At 42.1% G+C, this 20,049-nt stretch overlaps 2 protein-coding genes across 2 annotated transcripts; both read left to right on the top strand.

Annotated features, from left to right (window-relative positions):
* Window positions 1-2,830: 2,830 nt before the first annotated feature.
* On the top strand, window positions 2,831-8,416 carry LOC131762183 (trypsin-like). The gene is made up of 5 exons (XM_059073515.2): window positions 2,831-2,874; window positions 5,835-5,994; window positions 6,737-6,990; window positions 7,546-7,682; window positions 8,222-8,416. Exons 1-5 carry the CDS (start codon window positions 2,835-2,837, stop codon window positions 8,369-8,371), a joined length of 741 nt encoding a protein of 246 aa, XP_058929498.1. The 5' UTR covers window positions 2,831-2,834; the 3' UTR covers window positions 8,372-8,416.
* Window positions 8,417-15,486: 7,070 nt separating this feature from the next.
* Window positions 15,487-19,786, top strand: LOC131762185 (probable inactive serine protease 58). The gene is made up of 5 exons (XM_059073518.1): window positions 15,487-15,526; window positions 16,331-16,487; window positions 17,138-17,388; window positions 19,121-19,257; window positions 19,637-19,786. Exons 1-5 carry the CDS (start codon window positions 15,487-15,489, stop codon window positions 19,784-19,786), a joined length of 735 nt encoding a protein of 244 aa, XP_058929501.1.
* Window positions 19,787-20,049: the final 263 nt, after the last annotated feature.

Consider the following 20,049-nt stretch of genomic DNA (forward strand, 5'->3'; position numbering starts at 1 on the left):
GAGAAGACACCCTGTTCTTCATTCTGGGACTGGTTCTCCCTTTACTCCTTAGTATTTCTTGATTTTTAGGGATCAATGAATGGCAGCTTCCTGTCTTGTATACCATGTACTCAGTGTTACTGAGTTCAGTTAGGGACAATACAGGCACTTTCCCATGGCTGTAGCCTTAGAAGCTGCTTTGCCATCTTCTCACCTTAGTTCAGTCATTCTCAGCTGGGAATGAAATGGACCCCCAAGAGGACATTTGGCAGTTTGGAGTCATTTTTGGTCGTAACTGGGAGGGGAACTAATGCTACTTGTAACTAGAGGCCAGGGATGCTGATAAATATCCTACAGTGTGCTGGTCAACACCCCACAACTGAGAGTTGAGAAACTCTGCCTTCTACTAAATCATCTTCATATCAGCAAATTTTCAAATGAAGAAGAAACAGAACTACTTCAGGAGTGACAATTTGCTAAAGCAGAAATGGCATCCTGGTAGGCCACTCAGATGCACTGTATAGGTGTAGAATCTGGCTCTATCTAGCTCAAGGTTAGTTCTCGCTCAGATTCACTTATTCTGGATACTTCTGCCATGTCCCATTAATTATGACAATGCTTGCTCCAGGAACTCATTTCTTAGACATTTCAGAATTCCACATGACCCTTGTAGACATCCCTTAATTTGGTAGAGTTTGGAATCTTCTCCTATCGAGAAAGATTCAAATGACCTATCAAATTAAGGGGAAAAAAGGGAAATTTTTTTCTTACATTCCATATATATGTGTTAGCATATGGTATTTGTTTTTCTCTTTCTGACTTACTTCACTCTGTATGACAGACTCTAGGTCCATCCACCTCACTACAAATAACTCAATTTCATTTCCTTTTTATGGCTGAGTAATATTCCATTGTATATATGTGCCACGTCTTCTTTATCCATTCATCCGACGATGGACACTTAGGTTGCTTCCGTCTCCTGGCTATTGTAAATAGAGCTGAAATGAACATTTTGGTACATGACTCTTTTTGAATTATGGTTTTCTCAGGGTATATGCCCAGGAGTGGGATTGCTGGGTCGTATGGTAGTTCTATTTTTAGTTTTTTAAGGAACCTCCATACTGTTCTCCATAGTGGCTGTATCAATTTACATTCCCACCAGCAGTGTAAGAGTGTTCCCTTTTCTCCACACCCTCTCCAGCATTTATTGTTTCTAGATTTTTTGATGATGGCCATTCTGACTGGTGAGCCAAGCTGAGGATTACAACCAGTGAGACAGACTGTAAGAAGTTCTGAAGACTGTTCTGCCTGTTAGAAGTCAAAGGCACAGTTGTATACATTTTCGAGGCACAGGATCGTACATCAAAATGACACAGTGATATTTTACATAAAGTTCACCAAAGAAACACAGTCCAGGTAAGCAAGTACAAAGTGAGCAGTAAGACATCATGACCCCGTACAGAGCTGGGAAAAAACTTTTAAGAAGTTATATTGCTAGCTTCAGAAGAAAGGGAAGAAAATTGATCTTTACCATCAAGCAGGCACTCCCACTTTTGAGGAGCTCTGTTTAATATGAAAAGCAGAGGCACACTGCACAGTAGGAGGAAGGGGTAGCCCAAAGTGACACAGAGAGAATGTAATGTTGAATTTTTCTTGTCCTGCCTTAAAATAGAAGTGTTATTTCATCATTCCTGTATTATGCGTACAGCATCACAGTGGAGGGCATGGGCTCTGAAGTGAGGCTGCTTGTGTTTGAACTCTGTATGGATCACCTCATAGTATTGAAAATTTGAGAAAAAAAAATCTTACCTTCTCTAAGCCACAACCTCCCCATCTATAAAATGGCAAAAATTAGAGCACAACACTTATAAAGTTGTTTGTAAGGACTGAATGAGTAGATGTATCAAAATCCCACCCACAGGGTTTGATACATATTATAGTAAGCACTCAATAAATTCCCATTGTCTCTTCGCTGGCCAAGAACTCTGTATTATCTTGGTGTCCAGACTTTGGTGAACTGACTAGGGAAGTGTTACGTAGTGCTTGAGAGCACAGACACTGAAGCCAGATTTCCGGGGCTGGAATCCTGACCCTACCATGTATTTGCCTTGTGATTTTGGTAAACTCCCTTATATTTTTGTGAGCCCCTGTTTTCCCATCGGTTAAATGGGAATTGTAATAGGGATCTTGTAGGCTTGTTTTGAGAATTACTAATTTAACAAATAGGCTAAGTATTTAGCATATGCCTATTAAATAGTAAGTTTGGATAAGGAAAAATTATTCTCATTCTTTCCCTTTCCTGTTTTGAATGATTGTGGTTTCAAATCAGAAATGTTTTTCTTTTTTTAGGAGAACAAGTGTTCCTATCAATAATGAAACATTAACATGGGTATACAAGGCCAGAGCTACTACAAGACAAATTATATAATTCTGAAACAGGCAATGTTAGTTACATCAAAGGTATAGCTCTCAAGATAATCCTCAGCATTAAAGTTCATGCTTGAGACAACCAAGTACCTAAATTTTTTCTCTGGGAATCAGGACACCTGTAGCCCTGTTCTGTGACCTTACTCCGAATTACTTTTCTATTATGGGGAACAGTTTCTACCAGGTGGGCTCATTTTTTCCATTCCCATAAACTTCCGGAAAAGCGGACAAAAGTGGATGTTTAAATTGGATGCTGAATCATCTTAATGTGGCACGGAATTGAATTCTAAATTTGGATTTGTGTTTTTCCAGTGAAATCTCATTGCCAGCACCTGTGGCCATGGGTGTCACTGACAAAGCTCGTGGTATAAATAGCTGTGGAGGGAAACCCTTCAGCATAGTCCCTAGTCCAGATCCGGGGAGCAACCATGAAGACCTTCATCTTTCTTGCTCTCCTGGGAGTCGTTGGTGAGTCTTGATCAGTAAGTGATCAGTAGGTGTCTATGACTTTTTTAAGGATGCACTTTCTACTCTGAAAGACAACAATGAATGCTGAATGTAATCTCTGAACTCAAGAGGCTTAAGATGTTGAAACAACAGTGTAAAATACATATGTCTGCAGATAACTAAATCTCACTTGCTGGAGAAGATTATGCGAAGCAGGGGTGATCAGTGTAGAAAGTATTAAGAGGAAGAATCTGCCCTGAATTTCAGGTACAGTCTATGAAGTAAGAGTGAAAAAGAAAAGATAGTCAACGTTAAGGAAATGTTGTTTTGATCTTTATAAGAACTTGGAGTTAATAATTGGGACTAATGACTAATCTTGTGCTCCTTGAAGAGGCTGTGAGCATCAGAGCCTGAGCCTCCTCTATACTAAAGGGCATCTTAAGAGAGATCTTAACAGGAAAAGACACTCTATTTCTCATGAATAAAAGCTATGGGCTGGTTTTACCACATCTTCACTAATGAAATCTCTCTGATGTAAAACAACATGTCATGCAATCATGAAAAGAAATACAGAAATGACTATTTCTGTTTTTATACTATTGTACACTTCAAACTTACTACCGAATTTTCCCGAATTTGGTTGTTATAAATAAATTCAATACATATATTTACATATCAAAAAAGTCTATCTCAAATTACTTTAAAATATATGAACAACGGGGCATATATCATATAATCCCAGACATTTGGAGTCCTTAGAAATCATAATAAATCAGTGGTCCAAAATTTACAGTGCTGAATAAATTTAAAATGTTGGAAATATAATTGGGATGAGGGGAAAGCTTAGAGAGAGAAACCTTATAATGTTCTATGAGATTATTTAGTTAACATTTTAGGTGAGAACCAAGAAGAGATTGTGGAAACAAAAGTACAAAACTCTCCATTTTTTCCAGACCAGAACATTCTCAGGTGGTATTTATTTATTTATTTTTAACATCTTTATTGGAGTATAATTGCTTTACAATGGTGTGTTAGTTTCTGCTTTATAACAAAGTGAATCAGTTATACATATACACACGTTCCCGTATCTCTTCCCTCTTGCATCTCCCTCCCTACCACCCTCCCTATCCCACCCTCTAGGTGGTCACAAAGCACCTAGTTGATCTCCCTGTGCTATGCGGCTGCTTCCCACTAGCTATCTACTACGTTTGGTAGAGTATATATGTCCATGCCACTCTCTCATTTTGTCACAGCCTACCCTTCCCCCTCCCCACATCCTCAAGTCCATTCTCTAGTAGGTCTGCGTCTCTATTCCCATCTTACCCCTAGTTTCTTCATGACCTTTTTTTTCCCTTAGATTCCACATATATGTGTTAGCATACGATAGTTGTTTTTCTCTTTCTGACTTACTTCTCTCTGTATGGCAGACTCTAGGTCCATCCACCTCACTACAAATAACTCAATTTCATTTTTTTTATGGCTGAGTAATATTCCATTGTATATACTTGCCACATCTTCTTTATCCATTCATCCATTGATGGACATTTAGGTTGCTTCCGTCTCCTGGCTATTGTAAATAGAGCTGCAGTGAACATTGTGGTACATGACTCTTTTTGAATTATGGTTTTCTCAGGGTATATGCCCAGTAGTGGGATTGCAGGGTCGTATGGTAGTTCTATTTTTAGTTTTTTAAGGAACCTCCATACTGTTCTCCATAGTGGCTGTATCAATTTACATTCCCACCAGCAGTGCAAGAGGGTTCCCTTTTCTCCACACCCTCTCCAGCATTTATTGTTTGCAGAGTTTTTGATGATGGCCAATCTGACAGGTGTGAGATGATATCTCATTGTAGTTTTGATTTGCATTTCTCTAATGATTAATGATGTTGAGCATTCTTTCACGTGTTTGTTGGCAATCTGTATGTCTTCTTTGGAGAAATGTCTGTTTAGGTCTTCTGCCCATTTTTCGATTGGGTTGTTTGTTTTCTTGATATTGAGCTGCATGAGCTGCTTGTAAATTGTGGAGATTAATCCTTTGTCAGTTGCTTCATTTGCAAATATGTTCTCCCATTCTGATGGTTGTCTTTTGATCTTGTTTATGGTCTCCTTTGCTGTGCAAAAGCTTTTAAGTGTCATTAGGTCCCATTTGTTTATTTTTGTTTTTATTTCCGTTTCTCTAGGAGGTGTGTCAAAAAGGATCTTGCTGTGATTTATGTCATAGAGTGTTCTGCCTATGTTTTCCTCTCAGAGTTTGATGGTGTCTGGCCTTACATTTAGGTCTTTAATTCAGTTTGAGTTTATTTTTGTGTGTGGTGTTAGGGAGTGTTCTAATCTCATACTTTTACATGTAGCTGTCCAGTTTTCCTAGCACCACTTATTGAAGAGGCTGTCTTTTCTCCACTGTATATTCTTGCTTCCTTTATCAAAGATAAGGGGACCATATGTGCATGGGTTTATCTCTGGGCTTTCTATCCTGTTCCATTGATCTATATTTCTGTTTTTGTGCCAGTACCATTAAAAGTTTCCTTTCTGTTACCTCATGTGGTGTTTATCCTACACTGAACTCTACAAATAAACACAATCATGGTTACTGCAAAGCTTTATTGAATAAATACTTAAATGTCTCCTTAGCAAGGTTTTGTGTAAAAAGTATTCTTTATATTCTCAGGTAGTGGGCTTCAAGGCATTTATTACGTAAGGAGTCTCTGATTTGTGTGTGTGTGTGTGTGTGTGTGTGTGACATATGTAAAAAAATCAGACTATTGATCAAATTTAAAGCATAAATTAAAAATTAGATACTTAGTGTAAGTAGCATATGTGTTAAATGTATAGAACAAAAAGATTTTGAAAACAATTATATTAAAATCAGTGTTTCCTGATTATGCATGACAAGAAAACATGACCTATTTTTTTTTCTGGTTAATCTGCAAAACCTTGCTGCTGAGTAGAAATTCCACAATAGCTCCAACTTCTCTCTGTCAGTTGCTTTCCCCACTGACGATGATGACAAGATTGTCGGGGGCTACACCTGTGCAGCGCATTCCGTCCCCTACCAGGTGTCCCTGAACTCTGGCTACCACTTCTGCGGCGGCTCCCTCATCAATAGGCAGTGGGTGGTGTCCGCGGCTCACTGCTACAAGTCGTAAGTAACCAATACTCACAGCCCTGTTCTCTGAGGTCAGGTCATCCCCAGCCCTGCCAAAGCACAATCAGGGAGAACTACAGAGTTATGCTTGAGGGGGGAGCATTCAGATTTCAAGACCTCATTATTCCCCCCTGACCAGGCATTGTATGCATTGAGGGATTTTCCCACAAAAAGATACCCTTAGAGTTCCCTGATGGCCTTCCAAATGAGGGTAATAAAGACATAGGAAGAAAAATAGTGAGTGATTAAATATACCTAGAGTACCTTAACAGCTCTAATCATTATAGCTCAACCAGGAAAAACACGGCATATGCAAGTAACAAAACACAGGAAATTTCCAGTACAACCTAAAGATAAACACAACTCATTCTAGTCCCTTAATATTCTGCCGAGGCCTGCCACGGCTCCCTACAATAATTGACTATCCCAACCAGATTAATCAACACCAGTTGCCTTTTCACCTCCCACTGCCTGATTGGCATCATTTGGTTCCCATTCCTATACCTAATGAATCTAGCAAGATGTTGGGTTGCGAGTCTGGCCTTGGAGTGACGCCTACCTAAGGAATCCTCTAACCTGCACCGTAGGTGGTAGGGCTACCTTAACTGCACACTAACCCGTGTGTGTGTGTGAGTGCTTCAGGGGGCTTCTGTCTGTGCTTATGCTCAAGACTGGGCTGTAACGGAATGGGAAGGAGCTCACGTTGGAGACTTAGAGAACTTGTAACCCTTTAATCCAGCCGAATGCAGGTGGGTCTGGGAGCACACAACGTTGATATCCCTGAGGGACATGGGCAATTCACCAACGCAGCCAAGATCATCGTCCATCCCAGTTTCAACAAAGTCACCTTGAATAACGACATCATGCTGATTAAACTGAACCCACTTGCCACTCTCAACGATCAAGTAGCCGCTGTCTCTCTGCCAAGATCTTGTGCAGCTGCTGGTACCCGGTGTCTCATCTCTGGCTGGGGCAACACCAAGGGCAGTGGCAGTAAGTGTCACCTGGGACAGAATCACCAAGTCTGAGAATCCTAGACGTGAAAAACGTGTTCAGCGTCACTTAGCCCTAGCTGTCACTCAAGGCAATGTTCCCAGAGAACAGTAGGGTTCTATGGAGTCTTAGAATATACTAATTGAAATGCGTAACATTCCTCTGCTTGACAACACAACAAAAAAGAACCATGGTAAAGTTGCCAGGTATGCAACTAAAATGTGATTAGTGATTTGTAGGGAACCAAAACACGAGGAGGTACACAGAACAGAGACTAAGAGATTTGAAACTTTTCAAAGCATAGCCCCGCTTCAGAAATAAAGTCTCTAGATTTGAGATCTATGGTCACTGATGCTAGTGTCAGAGAGAGAACAATTTGTTGATGAAAACCGTTTGGAAGACCCTCCAGATATAAGCTGTTCTTCCAAAATAGAAGTCGCTGGCAATCTGAGAGAAGGGATGGGAATATTGGGAAGAGGGGGGAGAGATATTGAGAAAGAAATTTCCCAGATTGGATGGGTAATCCTCCTCCATTTCCACCCTTGCTCCCAACAGGCAGCTACCCTAAGTTCCTGCAGTGTCTGGAAGCTCCCATCCTGCCTGACGGCGTTTGCCACAGTGCCTATCCCAACCAGATCACCAGCAACATGATGTGTCTGGGCTTCGTGGAGGGCGGAAAGGACTCTTGCCAGGTTAGCTGCTTTGCACGCCTTCTCCTTCCAGCTCAGCCTCACATATCCCCACAGTATTTCCCATTTCCTGAAACTCAGAAAATTGGAAAGCTGTCCCTGGGGCTGATTATGAGGGCTGAGGGATAGATTGGGGATAAATGATAAATTCATTTTGCCACATTAATGGTTAGGGATCAGGGGAAAAGACACACAGAAGATCATGTGCAAACAGCACATCCAGGTGGGCTTCTGAGGAGGGCTAGAGCTGAAGGAGACTTTGAAAGGAGCAGGGCTGGATGGGCAGCATTGCACTGCCCGGTCCTCACCTCTTCTTGGCACTACAGCCCTGCGACTAGGGAAAGAGGGAGCTCAAAGGCGGGAGGAGAAAGAATAGGGGTCCAGTGTGGAGACTGAGGGTTGGTTTTCCAGGGAAAGAGAAGGGCTTCTTGGAAGAGCAGCAGCCTAGGAAGGTGGTCCCCGGGTAAAGGGGGAACCCCTTTGAGCCTTTCTCCCATCTGGGCACAGCTGTGAGCTCTAACTGGCTCTTCCTTCTTGTCCAGGGTGACTCCGGTGGCCCTGTGGTCTGCAATGGACAGCTCCAGGGCATTGTGTCCTGGGGCTACGGCTGCGCTCTGAAAGGCAAACCTGGTGTCTACACCAAGGTCTGCAACTACGTGAGCTGGATTCAGCAGACCATCGCTGCCAACTAAACAGCTTCATCTCTTCATGACCCTCCACGTTAGCCAGCTTCACCTTCCTCCCATCCTGAAAACAATATCTAAATAAAAACATTTTCTCCCGTACCAGATATATCCAAGAAGTGGCCTTACTTGGTTTGTGTACTTTCTCTTCAATGTGGCTACTGAGAAGAGGGTGGACATAGAGTTGGACTATTCCACGAAGATGGAATTTGAAAGGTTATTTAGTCATTCATTCAGCCTCATCAAAATAAATTACTGCTCACCTACTATATGCCAGACTCCGTGTGGATGTTTGGGCTATAAAGATGAATAAGGTTAGCCATCACTGTTACCACTATATTTTTACACAGATAATGACACTAAAATGCAGGAAGTTTAAATTAACTGCCTAAAGTCACTCATCTAGTTCACTGTGCAGCTGAAGAGAAGCCCCAGCCATTCTTATCCTATCGCTTTGCTGTTGCTGTGACCCTGTGCTCTCCCTTTGTCTCTAATCTACCTGAAACTCTGTGAGGCTAGACTAGGGGAAAGGCTACATGGAGAATGTTTTAAAAAGTACAGATCCTGTATTTCCAAGGTTTCATCTACCTATTTCTTTTATCCTCCAAGATACTCTTGTTTTCCAGCTGGAATTTTACTGCTAGGGCATGCATGATTTCTGCCGGTAATCTGTACCCCCTCTCACACTAGACCGCCCAAACCCCAGCTCAACGTAGGTACTATTTTGAACTGTAAGCAAAAAAAGGTGCAAATGCAGATAAGTTTTGTGGAAAATTGATCTGTTACCCTGAGGACATAAAAGTCTTGACTATAGGGGTGGTGTTCTCTGTTCTCTTCTGCCCTATCCCGAGAGGCAGCACAGACACCCCGCTTTGTTTCTTCAGTGTTGTTCTCTGCAATTTTTCATTTTTCCTTGGATCATCTAGAGGATGATTAGGAGTACAGGTCCCAGTACATGATTCCTATGTGTATTTGGTATGAATCAAGGATGAAAGATACAATATGGTCTGAGCATAACAGCATTGGAATAGGTCGAGGAGTTCTGAAAGGTAAAAATGTCTGTAGTCCCAGTAGGATAATGTGATATGGTGAAGGATGGGTATTATCTTAGTCAGTTGGTGCTCTGTAACCAGAACCCCACAGATTGGGTGGCTTAAGCAATAGACATTAATTACTCAGTTTCTGAGACTGGAAAGTCCAAGATCAAGGTGACACAGGAGGTAGTGGGGGCTCCCTTCTGGCTTGTAGACAGCTGCCTTCTTGCTGTATCCTCACATGACTGAGGGAACTGACTCTAGTATTGTAATAGGGGCGGGGCAGGCGTGCAGCCAATAGCACGCGGCCGTTACCCTGTTACTGAGCAACTGTTACTGCGAGATCAGAAGTAGGAGACCCTTCACCTGGCGGGTGGAGGTCGCCCTTGGACAATGGTTGGCCATGTCGCAGTCCTCGCGGTGCGGGGGGGGGGCGGGGAGTGCATGTGGTGAGAGGTGTATCAAGGGTGGTGTGTGAGCTGCGGGGGCCTCGGGGACAGGCTGGGTGCTGTGTCCTGCAGCACTCCAGAGCCCTCGCCACGGCACGCACTAGCCCGGCCCAGGCCTTGAGGCTGGGGGAACCTCTCCCCCGTCCCTGCCTCTGCGACCTAATGGCTGCAGCAGTCTGCATGGGTCCACAGGACCTGCTCCTCAGCCCCGCTTTGGGTGGCCTGGGGAGCCTGGGCGCTGGCTGGGTCCTGGGCGCCTGGCTCCCTCAGTGATGACGACAGCTGGGCAGGGTCTGGGGACCTGGCCCTGAGGGCACCATCAGCGGAGAACTACCTCTTCGGCGGGGCCTGGGTGCTGGACGAGCGCTCCGGGGCAGGGTAACCCTCCTGTGCAGGGAACCCCTCCTCTTAGCCAGGGCCTGGACCTCAGAGGGCGAAAGTCCAGCCTTGGGACCTTGCACTTTCTTGTCAGAACAGAGAACAACATTTGTTTTGGTGGAGGTTTACAGGAACATCGTGACCTGACCGCGACCTGACCTCAAGAACAAAGGATCTGACACCAAGAAATCTGCAACAGCTAACCGCGCCCTCCCTTAGCTTTCCTATAAAAGGGCTTTGCTTAAAGCTTTCAGGGAGTTTAGGGTTTTTAAGCTATGAGCCACCCGTTTCTTTGCAGGGCCCTTCAATAAACCTTTCTCTGCTCAGCACTCTGATGTTTTGGCATTGTTTGGCCTCACTGTGTGTCAGGCACACACACTTGTGTTAGGTAACAGTATCTCCCTCTTATAAGAGCACTAATTCCATCATGGGGGCTCCACCTTTATGACCTCATCTAAACTTTCCAAAGGCCCTACCTCCTCATACCATCTCCTTGGGTGTTAGGATTTGAACATACGAATTTTGGTGGTGAGGGACACAGATATGCAGTCCATAACAGGTATCTCAGAAGAGGAAGGTATGGGAAGATACATTCCCGTTACCAATTTTCTATGCCTTTGTATACCTCTGGATGGCACATTTGTAGAGCAGTCCTGAGCCCTTAATATTACCTTATCATGACGCTAGGATGGAGGCCAAATTCCTTAGCCTGGCATTCAGGGCTCTTAAGTGTTCAGTTATAACTAATCTGTCCTGTGTATTTCCTTAGTTGTTATTGAATTGCTTTTATGTTTGCTTATGGCCTAAAATAATTTCACATATAACTCCTCTTTTTTTTGTTTTTAAATGTATACCTTATATCTACCTTAAATAAACATCTCAGCCTTCTCTACAGAAACTAATGAGTTTAAAGATTTCCCTGTTCCCTCTGAAACATTCTTCTACTCCACCCATCACCACCACCAATATACACCTACTCACCTAACCACCTCAGTTAGAGGGAAGATTCAGAGACCTGAAAAGATAAGTCAGATAACATAAAAGATGAGACATCAGGGCAGGCCCAAAGTAAAGTATGAAAAGGCAAATAAATCATTTTTCTGGACGCCATCCAATGGTCCCTTTTCAGCATATCTTGGCATTTTCTATCTCTTATTTAAAATCTGACTTGTTACAATTTGTGAAATTATATTAAAATGTGAAATCTATATGCTCTTTGGCGCAGCAACTAAACTTCTAGAATCCTATCCTATTAAAATGTGCTTATAGGGGCTTCCCTGGTGGCGCAGTGGTTGAGAATCCGCCTGCCGATGCAGGGGTCACGGGTTCGTGCCCTGGTCCGGGAAGATCCCACATGCCGCGGAGCAACTAAGCCCGTGAGCCATGGCCGCTAGGCCTGCGCGTCCGGAGCCTGTGCTCCACAACGGGAGAGGCCACAGCAGTGAGAGGCCCGCATACCACAAAAAAAAAAAAAAAAAAAAAAAAAAAAGTGCTTATAAAAACAAAAATGTGTGAGTGTATCATTTAGGAATCATTCAGTTGCAAGGAACAGAATGTCCAACTCATACTTTAACAGGTACTTTAAAATGCACTGGTGGAAACTTAGAAATAGTGAGCACTGCAAGAATGGTTTGATTCAGCAATTCAGAAATGCCATCAGGGGACCCAATTTATTTCTGTCTTTGCCCTCTGCATCACTGTCAGCTTTATCCTAAGGATAAAGCCTTGTGATCAAGCCAGCTGTCAGAGCCATACTCTCTCCCTTGCCTGTATCTAGGGAGAAAGAAGCTTTTTCCCCTGAAGCGCCTGTCAAACATATTGTGTCTCCTTAACTGAATTTGGTCACTCTCACATCCCTGAGATAATAACTGAAGAGGATTAGCTGTTGAACTTGTAATTAAGTTACATGGCACACCATCAGAGCGCGAGTAACCTTTGCATTTTGCAATAAACATGGCCTACTTGGTATATATTTGGTTAACTGAGTAATTATAAGGTTAGCTATCAAGAAAAGGAGGTGTAGATTTTAAGGAGGCAGCCACAGTCTCCAGCAGAGTAATCAAGGATGCTTACTGATGTATTGTCTACATTAACACTGAAAATCCAGAAATAACTCAAATAGTCATTAACAGAGGATTGACTAAATAAACCTGGTATGTTGTACAGTGGAGACAATGTAACTATTCTATTCATTTATCCAACCGCTCAACTTATTGAGGGCCTATTACCTGCCTAACAGTGTTTTATTCACTAAAGATACAGCAGGGAAGAAAACAGTTAAAACCATGCCTTCACGGTGTATTCATTCTGATTGGGTAAACAGAAAACAAATAAATAGAGGCTAGAGAATATAATGCTAATCAATGCAAATGCCACAGGAAAAGAAAACTGGATCAAAGAATGGATAAATGGAAAGCAAAGACCTGCTTCCAAAGTATAATCAAAAGAAAAACATCAAAAGACACGTGAAAGCATACTACTTTAAAAACCCATTTTGTGGTCAGAAGAGATGTCTCTCGCCAAAAGATATCTACTACAAATAAATACCTAATTCATGATTCAATAAAATCCAGGAAGACATGATATTTCATAGCAAAAATAAGGCAATGTAAAGAGGTAACAGTCTGAGATTAGGAAAAGTTTTTTTGCTTGCTATGTCTCATTACAGTAACAGATAGATTTAATTTACTTATCACTTGCTCTGAAAACTCTCAGACGGCTCTCAACTGTCAACTTCATGGTTAGGACCTTTGACAGCTACGTAAAATAAAGCAATATTTGCACTTGGAAGTTTAGCTACTTATGTAAATACTTTTTCACATGGGATATATCAGCTGGATACAAGTCACTTCACTTCAGATTGGTACACTCCGTAATCTGTTAGTTTTCCCATTAACGAGCAAAACATTTCAAGGTATACTCAAGATGAATTTATCTAAGAATATTTGCTTTAATAAGACAAATAGAAGCCTCTTTTTCCCTAGAAATAGTATTTAATTCATTATTTAAATGAAAACTAGTTTAATCATTTACCTTTTATGGCAAGTAAATTTAGTGTTAAAATCAAATTTTAAAAGACCTTTAAAAAATAAAGATATTTACTATCTTGGTATGATTTTAGCCTTACTTTTAAAAGTCAAGTAAGAATGTCTGCCTTGTTGAAAAAATGCAACTACAGACGTCTTTATTTAGTCTTAAAAATATCCATTTTTTCTGAGTAGCTCAGTCTAATCCCTTTTTAATTTATATTCCATCTAAGCTGTGGAAACTTTCTAAACATACTCTTGCCATACGATCCAGCAATCACACTCCTTGGTATTTACTCAAAGAAGTTGAAAATGTATCTCCACACAAAAACCTGCACATGGGTGTTGACAGCAGCTGTATTTATAATTGCCAAAACCTGGAAGCAAACAAGATGTCCACCCTATGAATTAGGTGCTAATATTCCTCCCATTTTATAAATTAGAATACTGAGGCTTAAAGAGGTTAAATGTTTTTATCAGGACAAGGCACCTAGAAAGTCCTGAAGCCAGGAATTGAACCCTACGTAGAAGCTTGACTCCTGAGTCTATGCTCTTCACTGCTATTAATAAACATGGAAATGTTACAAAGATTTAAGGACTTACAAGAATATTTGGACATAGATAAAAAAGTGTCCCCAGAAGCCTGGAAAATATGGGGATCCTAAGGTTATAGTTATTTTATTTGACAAGCATTTATATAGCACTTACTATTTACCATTAGAACTTGATGTTCTAAGTGCTTTATAAATAGAAAATCTGAACAGACCAATAATGAGTAAAGAGATTGAGTCAGTAATCAAAAACCTCTCAACACAGAAAACCCCAGGACCAGACAGCTTAGCTGGAGAATTCTAACAAACATTCAAAGAATGAACACCAACCCTGCTCAAACTCCTCCAAAAGTTGAAGAAGGGAGAACACTTCCCAACTCATTCTACAAGGCCAGCATTACCCTGATACCAAAGCCAGAGAAGGACAACACAAGAAAACTATAGACCAATATCCATGGTTGAAACCACTATTTGTTACATATCTCGGGGGGCGGGGGGGGGGCGGGCAGTCATAAAGTTAAGGCTAACTTATAAAAAGAAGGAGTGGGGTGCATTAAAAAGAGTACTAAGTGTCAAACACAGAAACTGAACAGGTAGGGAGATTGATTTTATTCAGATTATTGCAATAAGAAGAACATCCCAGATCTGGAGATCAGAGTGCCTCAGCAGGATGCTTTTGCCTTAAGACTTTTGCAGGGAGATGTAGACAAGTTACAGGTGGGGAGATTAACAGTTGAGGTTGTTTTGCCATCAGGGGAATTCTCAGTTAGCTGAACAGGAAGTGTTTATCTCTAGTTGTAGTTAGATTTGGGGGGGAGGGTAGGGAAAAACAGTTCTAAGCTCAGCTAATCATTGATGAGAGAAAGAATGGAGCTGGAGGGTCTGCATGGTTCAGGCAAAAGCGGGAAGGTCTGTGGCTGACCTTGTCACACGTCCACACAGGAGTCATCAGGAGTCATCCAAAGTCTTATGGGAGCCATGAGAAAGAGTGGACGGAGCCTTTCCAAACTCACGTGCCGAAGGGTCATTCTTTGTGATAAGCCATTTCTCAGAATACAGAATTTCCCAGAATTCCTCACCCACTGCTGTTTTCTGGGAGCACAGGGCTCAGGTAAAGTTCTGCACATCAGGGAAATCTGGAAACACCGTTGCGAGTCCTGACTTGGCTGCTAACTTCCACGAGGCCTACGGCATCCGTGTCACTGAGATGGTGAGGGCAGGGTGATGTGTTAAATCTATTTCATACCCCAATGTTTGAAGAGTCTCTGAAGGGAGCCAAGGGACTCTTGGGGAAAAGGGAGGTGGCAGGTGAGGACAGGGAGAAAGGTTCACAGTCACAAAGGGAGGAGAGGACAACAAAGACGGTGTCACAGAGAGGGGAGGAGAATGTCAGCAGGTACTCCTGAGATTTTTAGGGTCAGAGAAGATGCACCAGGGGCTGGACCTGGTCTGCCCCTTTCCTCTTCACCCACATCAGAGACAGATCTCAGGTGTGCCTAATGTAACTGGATTTTGATCAGGGCTCGTTTGAAGACATCTGTAAAAGCCTTGCTTCTCCCCTACCACTCACAACTTAATATTTTCCCCCCACCCCCCGCTGTTCTTGCCAAGGACGCTTGGACTAAAGACTGAGACAGCTGACAGCGTGATCTGACTTGTCTGCTCCTGGCGAGATCCCAGCCTGCCATGAAGTGCTATCTCATCTTTGCACTCATGAGCGCAGCTGGTGAGTCTGGGGTCTTCCTGCTGCTTAGGCAGAGAGGCCGTGGTATGTGGGAGGATCAGAGAGGGAGGTAGCTAGCCACAGCTGAAGAGAGAGGAGTTGGTGGGCATTCTCTTCAAGTAACTGTTGATGCAAACAAAAGGAACCACTCTCGATGCACAGCTCACCCCACCAGCAGTCTCTCTGAGCTTCTCCGGTGCCTGTGACCATGTTAGGATACGTCACTGTAAGTCCCCTGCACTCTCCCAGGACTCTGGAGTGTGTGATTTTCTAGATTGCCGCATCTCCTGGACAGACACCAGCAAAGTATATCTTCCCTTTCTCTAGGTAGATGGACTTTGGAGGAGTGAGTGCAGGAAAGGAAGGGGGGCTGGGTCAGGGGCTCTGAGAGCCTCGTGGCACTACCCCAAGCTTTTCCACTCCTTTCACCACCAAAGTCAGGTAGTATTTAACTTTTTACTTTCGTTCCTGGCAAAAGTTAAACTATTATTTTTAAAGTAGTAAGTCTTTTTTTTTCATTTTTATAATACACAGCACTGCCAATCAGGGTTCTTGATCAGCCTCAGATAAGCCTTTGCATTCGTTTCCCAGAACTTTAATATACCTCCATCTCAAGCAAAGACATGTGTCAGTTTTCTTGGGCAAAGGAAAAGGGCAACATTGCCCTTTGATTTAAAAAAATATTTAAAAATAATTTAAAGACCTTGACATTGTCCTTGAAAACCTTAAGGTGGGAAAAACTATCCTAGTCAACTCTCACCTCTTCCCCTGTCTCTCCTTCTACCTGTGACCCCACTGATTCTTTAGGAGTCATTCCGGCCCAAGATTCTAACACTGAGAAGATGAACGTAGCAGAAGATTTTACTATTCCTTACATGGTCTATCTTCAGTCCTTCCCGGAACCCTGTGTGGGGTCCCTCATTCACCCTGAGTGGGTACTGACTGCTGCCCACTGCCCCTTACCGTAAGTATCCGTTTGCTCTTGGGAGCCAGGAGGGTTCTATTCGAACAAAATCAGGTCTGATGAGGCATCCCAACAAATTCTAATGGCATCCTAGGGAATTCGAAGACCCAGGAAGAGAGAGGGTCGTCTTCCCAACGGGGAAAATAATACACACTTGGGTGGTTTAGGAGGAGATGAAGAGGAAGGTGTCAGAAGACTCTTTCTCACGGACAGTAAATAATATTCATTCATTCAACATACTTATTGAACATTTACTATATTCTAGGGACTGCTTAATGCACTAAAAAAACAGCAAGGGAACAAGACAGAAATTAGTTTTCCGTCATGGAGCTCACATTCTGGTAGAGGAAGTAAGCCCAAACAAATAAATGTCCCCAAATAAAACATTAAAAAGAGTGCCAAGCTGTAAAATACAGGAATAAAGCAAGATACCTACCTTACTTAGGGTGATCACGTCAGGCCTAGTTGTCCTATAAACTATTGTTATTACTATTTTACAGACCAAGGCCCAAGATCACTTGGTCACTTGAGTTCTCAGGTCTAAGAGATAAAATTAAGATGACTGGAGGAGGTCACCTCTGACAGTTCTTGCAATGCTGACATTCTGTGACCCTGTTCTTTTCCAATTCCCTGCCTTCTTTCTTCCATAGTGTTAAAATCCGATTGGGAGTTTATCAACCCAACATGAAAAATAAGAAAGAGCAGGTACGGAATTACTCAATGATGGTGCCCTACCCTGAATTCAACACAGGATCTCTGAACAATGACTTGGTGATGATAAAACTGTCTAAGGCTGCTGCACTCAACAACCAAGTGGGAACCATAGCCATAGCTATGGAACCCTTGTCATTGAATGATTCCTGCTTTATCCCAACCTGGACCTGGAGTAAATATAAAAACCGTAAGTGTTTGACTCTGTGTTCTTCATCCTGAGAAGGTTTTGGCGCTGGGGAAAATATGGAGGGATATACCTGAAGGAAATAGCTGCTATGAGGTAATGCTCTTGACCCTAGAGGGATTACTGCAGGGCCTTATACTACCATTATACTCTCTTTCAGTATTATTAAAGGATGCTGGAACCCCCACTCGATATCTGAAATGAACTGATAAAGCTAAATTTATTGCTTATTATAGAAGAGCAAGCTGAGCAGACACAGTCTCAAGGAGCAGAGTACTAGGCTTATATGGGGTTTGTGGGAAGCTTTCCGTACAGGGTTTGGAAGACTTTCAGGGGCTTAAGAAAGTTGACGTCATCTGTAGAGGCGTGGTTACCTGGATGAGATTGTTGTTGATTGGTTGGCACTCAGCATGTTTATTGGAGGTGAGTCTGATTTGCTGACTTTAAAAAGTGACACTGATTGATTGGCTTGCCAAAGCCTGTTTGTTCACTGAGGCAAATTGTCATGGGTGTTAGTCAGGTTTAAACCCTTCTCTAGTAGTTACAGAACAATTCATATGTTCTGTAAAAATAAAAAGTGGGAGACTTTTGTCCATCAGTCTGTTTTGTGAAAACAAAAGTAGAAAGTGGGAACTTTTGTATTCTCAGTATTTGGCAACTTCATTTTCAATTTAGAAGCAACGTTCCAGGGAATCTAAGTGAACATATTTTCTGAACAAATTGAATATTTTAAGTCTTATTCAAAATAACTGTATCACATTTTACAAAGTAATTCATTACACACCATTTGAAAACAAAATAAAACTACATAAATGTTTTATCCCATAGGCTCTGCATGTCAGAATCATAGTGGCAAACCAATTCTACAAGCTCTCTGGTGCCAGCCTCACAATATTTATTGAGTTCATTATTTCAAGTAACTAGGTTACTTTCACCTAGCTTGTTCTATGTATTTCGATTCAATTTCCATTAGAAGTTAAAACTGAACATAACTCTTCTTGTTCTTTTCTGACTTGACATTTTCTGGTCTAATCTGCTTTAAGACGTTAGATTGGATATATATCAGAAAAATCCTTCTCTGTAAGTAACACTAGGCTTAGCCTGAGCAATCTCTGGTTAATTTTTTGTTTCCTTCCTCCTTGTTACTCTCTACCAGAGATTAAAATTATATAATGCCTTGGTTAGACTCCTTGCATCCTGAGGTTCACAGTATAGTAACAACTGCTATTAGTCAGATGAGCAATATTACTTCCTAGGGGAAAATATATAGGTATACTTACACATATACACTCACATATACTTATAAATAATCCATTTATAAATTATCTCACTAAAAAAGCATGTTTAGACACATTAAAAATAGTTTTCTACCTTTATGATTAAATGTAAAAATGATGAAGTAGGTGCCCAAAATGAAGGTTTCCTGGGGACAATGGCTTTGTGTCTCTCTCTTCTCACAATCATTCATAATTTTCCTGTGGGGTTTTTCAAGCTTTCTAAGTTATGCACGCTACAGAGAGAATTATAGATCTGATGATATCTGTGGTAAGGCTCACATAATGCTCTGAATCCACTGCTCTGACACAGAGATACTGAACAAGGGACTCTAAGGATGGAATGTCTGACACCTGCCATAAATACTCTCCGGTATTAATGTATTCACAAAATAGAGGCTGATCACAAGAGTATATGTGATAAGGAGAGTAACCCTGGACTTCATTTCTCTTCCCCACAGTTAGTGACCCTGACATGCTGACTTGGATAAACCAATATACTCTCCCCTACGATGAGTGCCAGAATATGCAAGATGAAAGAATGGCCATAAACATCATGTGTGTGGGACAAGCTCTAAAGACCTTATATGAAAATAAGGTATCTTTCCCTTCCCCAGACAGGAAGATAGCAAGGGGTCCATGAGGAGGAGAGGTGCCCAACAAGAAGGCCTGGAGCCCTTCTCCTCTTTCTTCTCAGTCTCTGGGTTTCTCATCAATTCCCCTGCCTTCCTTTACAGTGGGAGAGATTCGGGGGGAGAGCCATTTGTCCTTTCTCCTTCTACTTGCCCTCAGTTTGGTCAAATTCAAACCAAGAGAGGTGAGCCCTACGTGGATGTGAAGAGGGGTCTGTCACCTCTCCAGAAAAATGATTCCAGGCCATTAGATGCTTCTGCTACTATAATGTGCCACTTCTTGCAATAAATTCTTGTTCCATGAGGACAAAGCACTATTGATCTCCTGTTCCCTCTCTCTGGCAGGAAGTCTCAGCAGCTCCAGCCATCTGCGGTGGGAGGCTGCATGGCATCTTGACTCGGGCAAGAGGAAGTGTCACCCTGGGAAGTGAAGGATTCTTCACAGAAGTTAATCGTTATGCAAGATGGGTCATGAGCATCATTGAAAGCTACTGAGGCTCCTCTGTTCCTCCGTCCCTTCAGCGCAGTATCTTCTTGATTTCTACACTGGATCCACAACTCTACCGTTCTTGAACAGAATTCATTAAAAACAAAAATGACACTAAAAACTTAGGCTGTGGCCCCTGATCTCTTTATCACATAAACTGTAAACATGATGAGAAATTTAGCAACATCCTCACCATTTGTTCATTCAAAAATTATTGAAATATCAGCTATTTGGTAGGTACTGCATATGCTAGGGATACATTATGACACAG

The sequence above is a fragment of the Kogia breviceps genome, chromosome 9 (genome assembly GCF_026419965.1).
Source record: "Kogia breviceps isolate mKogBre1 chromosome 9, mKogBre1 haplotype 1, whole genome shotgun sequence".
NCBI lineage: Eukaryota > Metazoa > Chordata > Mammalia > Artiodactyla > Physeteridae > Kogia > Kogia breviceps.

Excerpts from the sequence above, each read along its gene's own strand:
- LOC131762183 (XM_059073515.2), top strand. The coding sequence starts at position 2,835 with ATGAAGACCTTCATCTTTCTTGCTCTCCTGGGAGTCGTTG. Across the intron at positions 2,875-5,834 it reads TGCTCTCCTGGGAGTCGTTG|TTGCTTTCCCCACTGACGAT; the intron begins GTGAGTCTTGAT and ends TCTCTCTGTCAG. Across the intron at positions 7,683-8,221 it reads GCGGAAAGGACTCTTGCCAG|GGTGACTCCGGTGGCCCTGT; the intron begins GTTAGCTGCTTT and ends CTTCTTGTCCAG.
- LOC131762185 (XM_059073518.1), top strand. The coding sequence starts at position 15,487 with ATGAAGTGCTATCTCATCTTTGCACTCATGAGCGCAGCTG. Across the intron at positions 15,527-16,330 it reads TGCACTCATGAGCGCAGCTG|GAGTCATTCCGGCCCAAGAT; the intron begins GTGAGTCTGGGG and ends CTGATTCTTTAG. Across the intron at positions 16,488-17,137 it reads GCTGCCCACTGCCCCTTACC|TGTTAAAATCCGATTGGGAG; the intron begins GTAAGTATCCGT and ends TTTCTTCCATAG.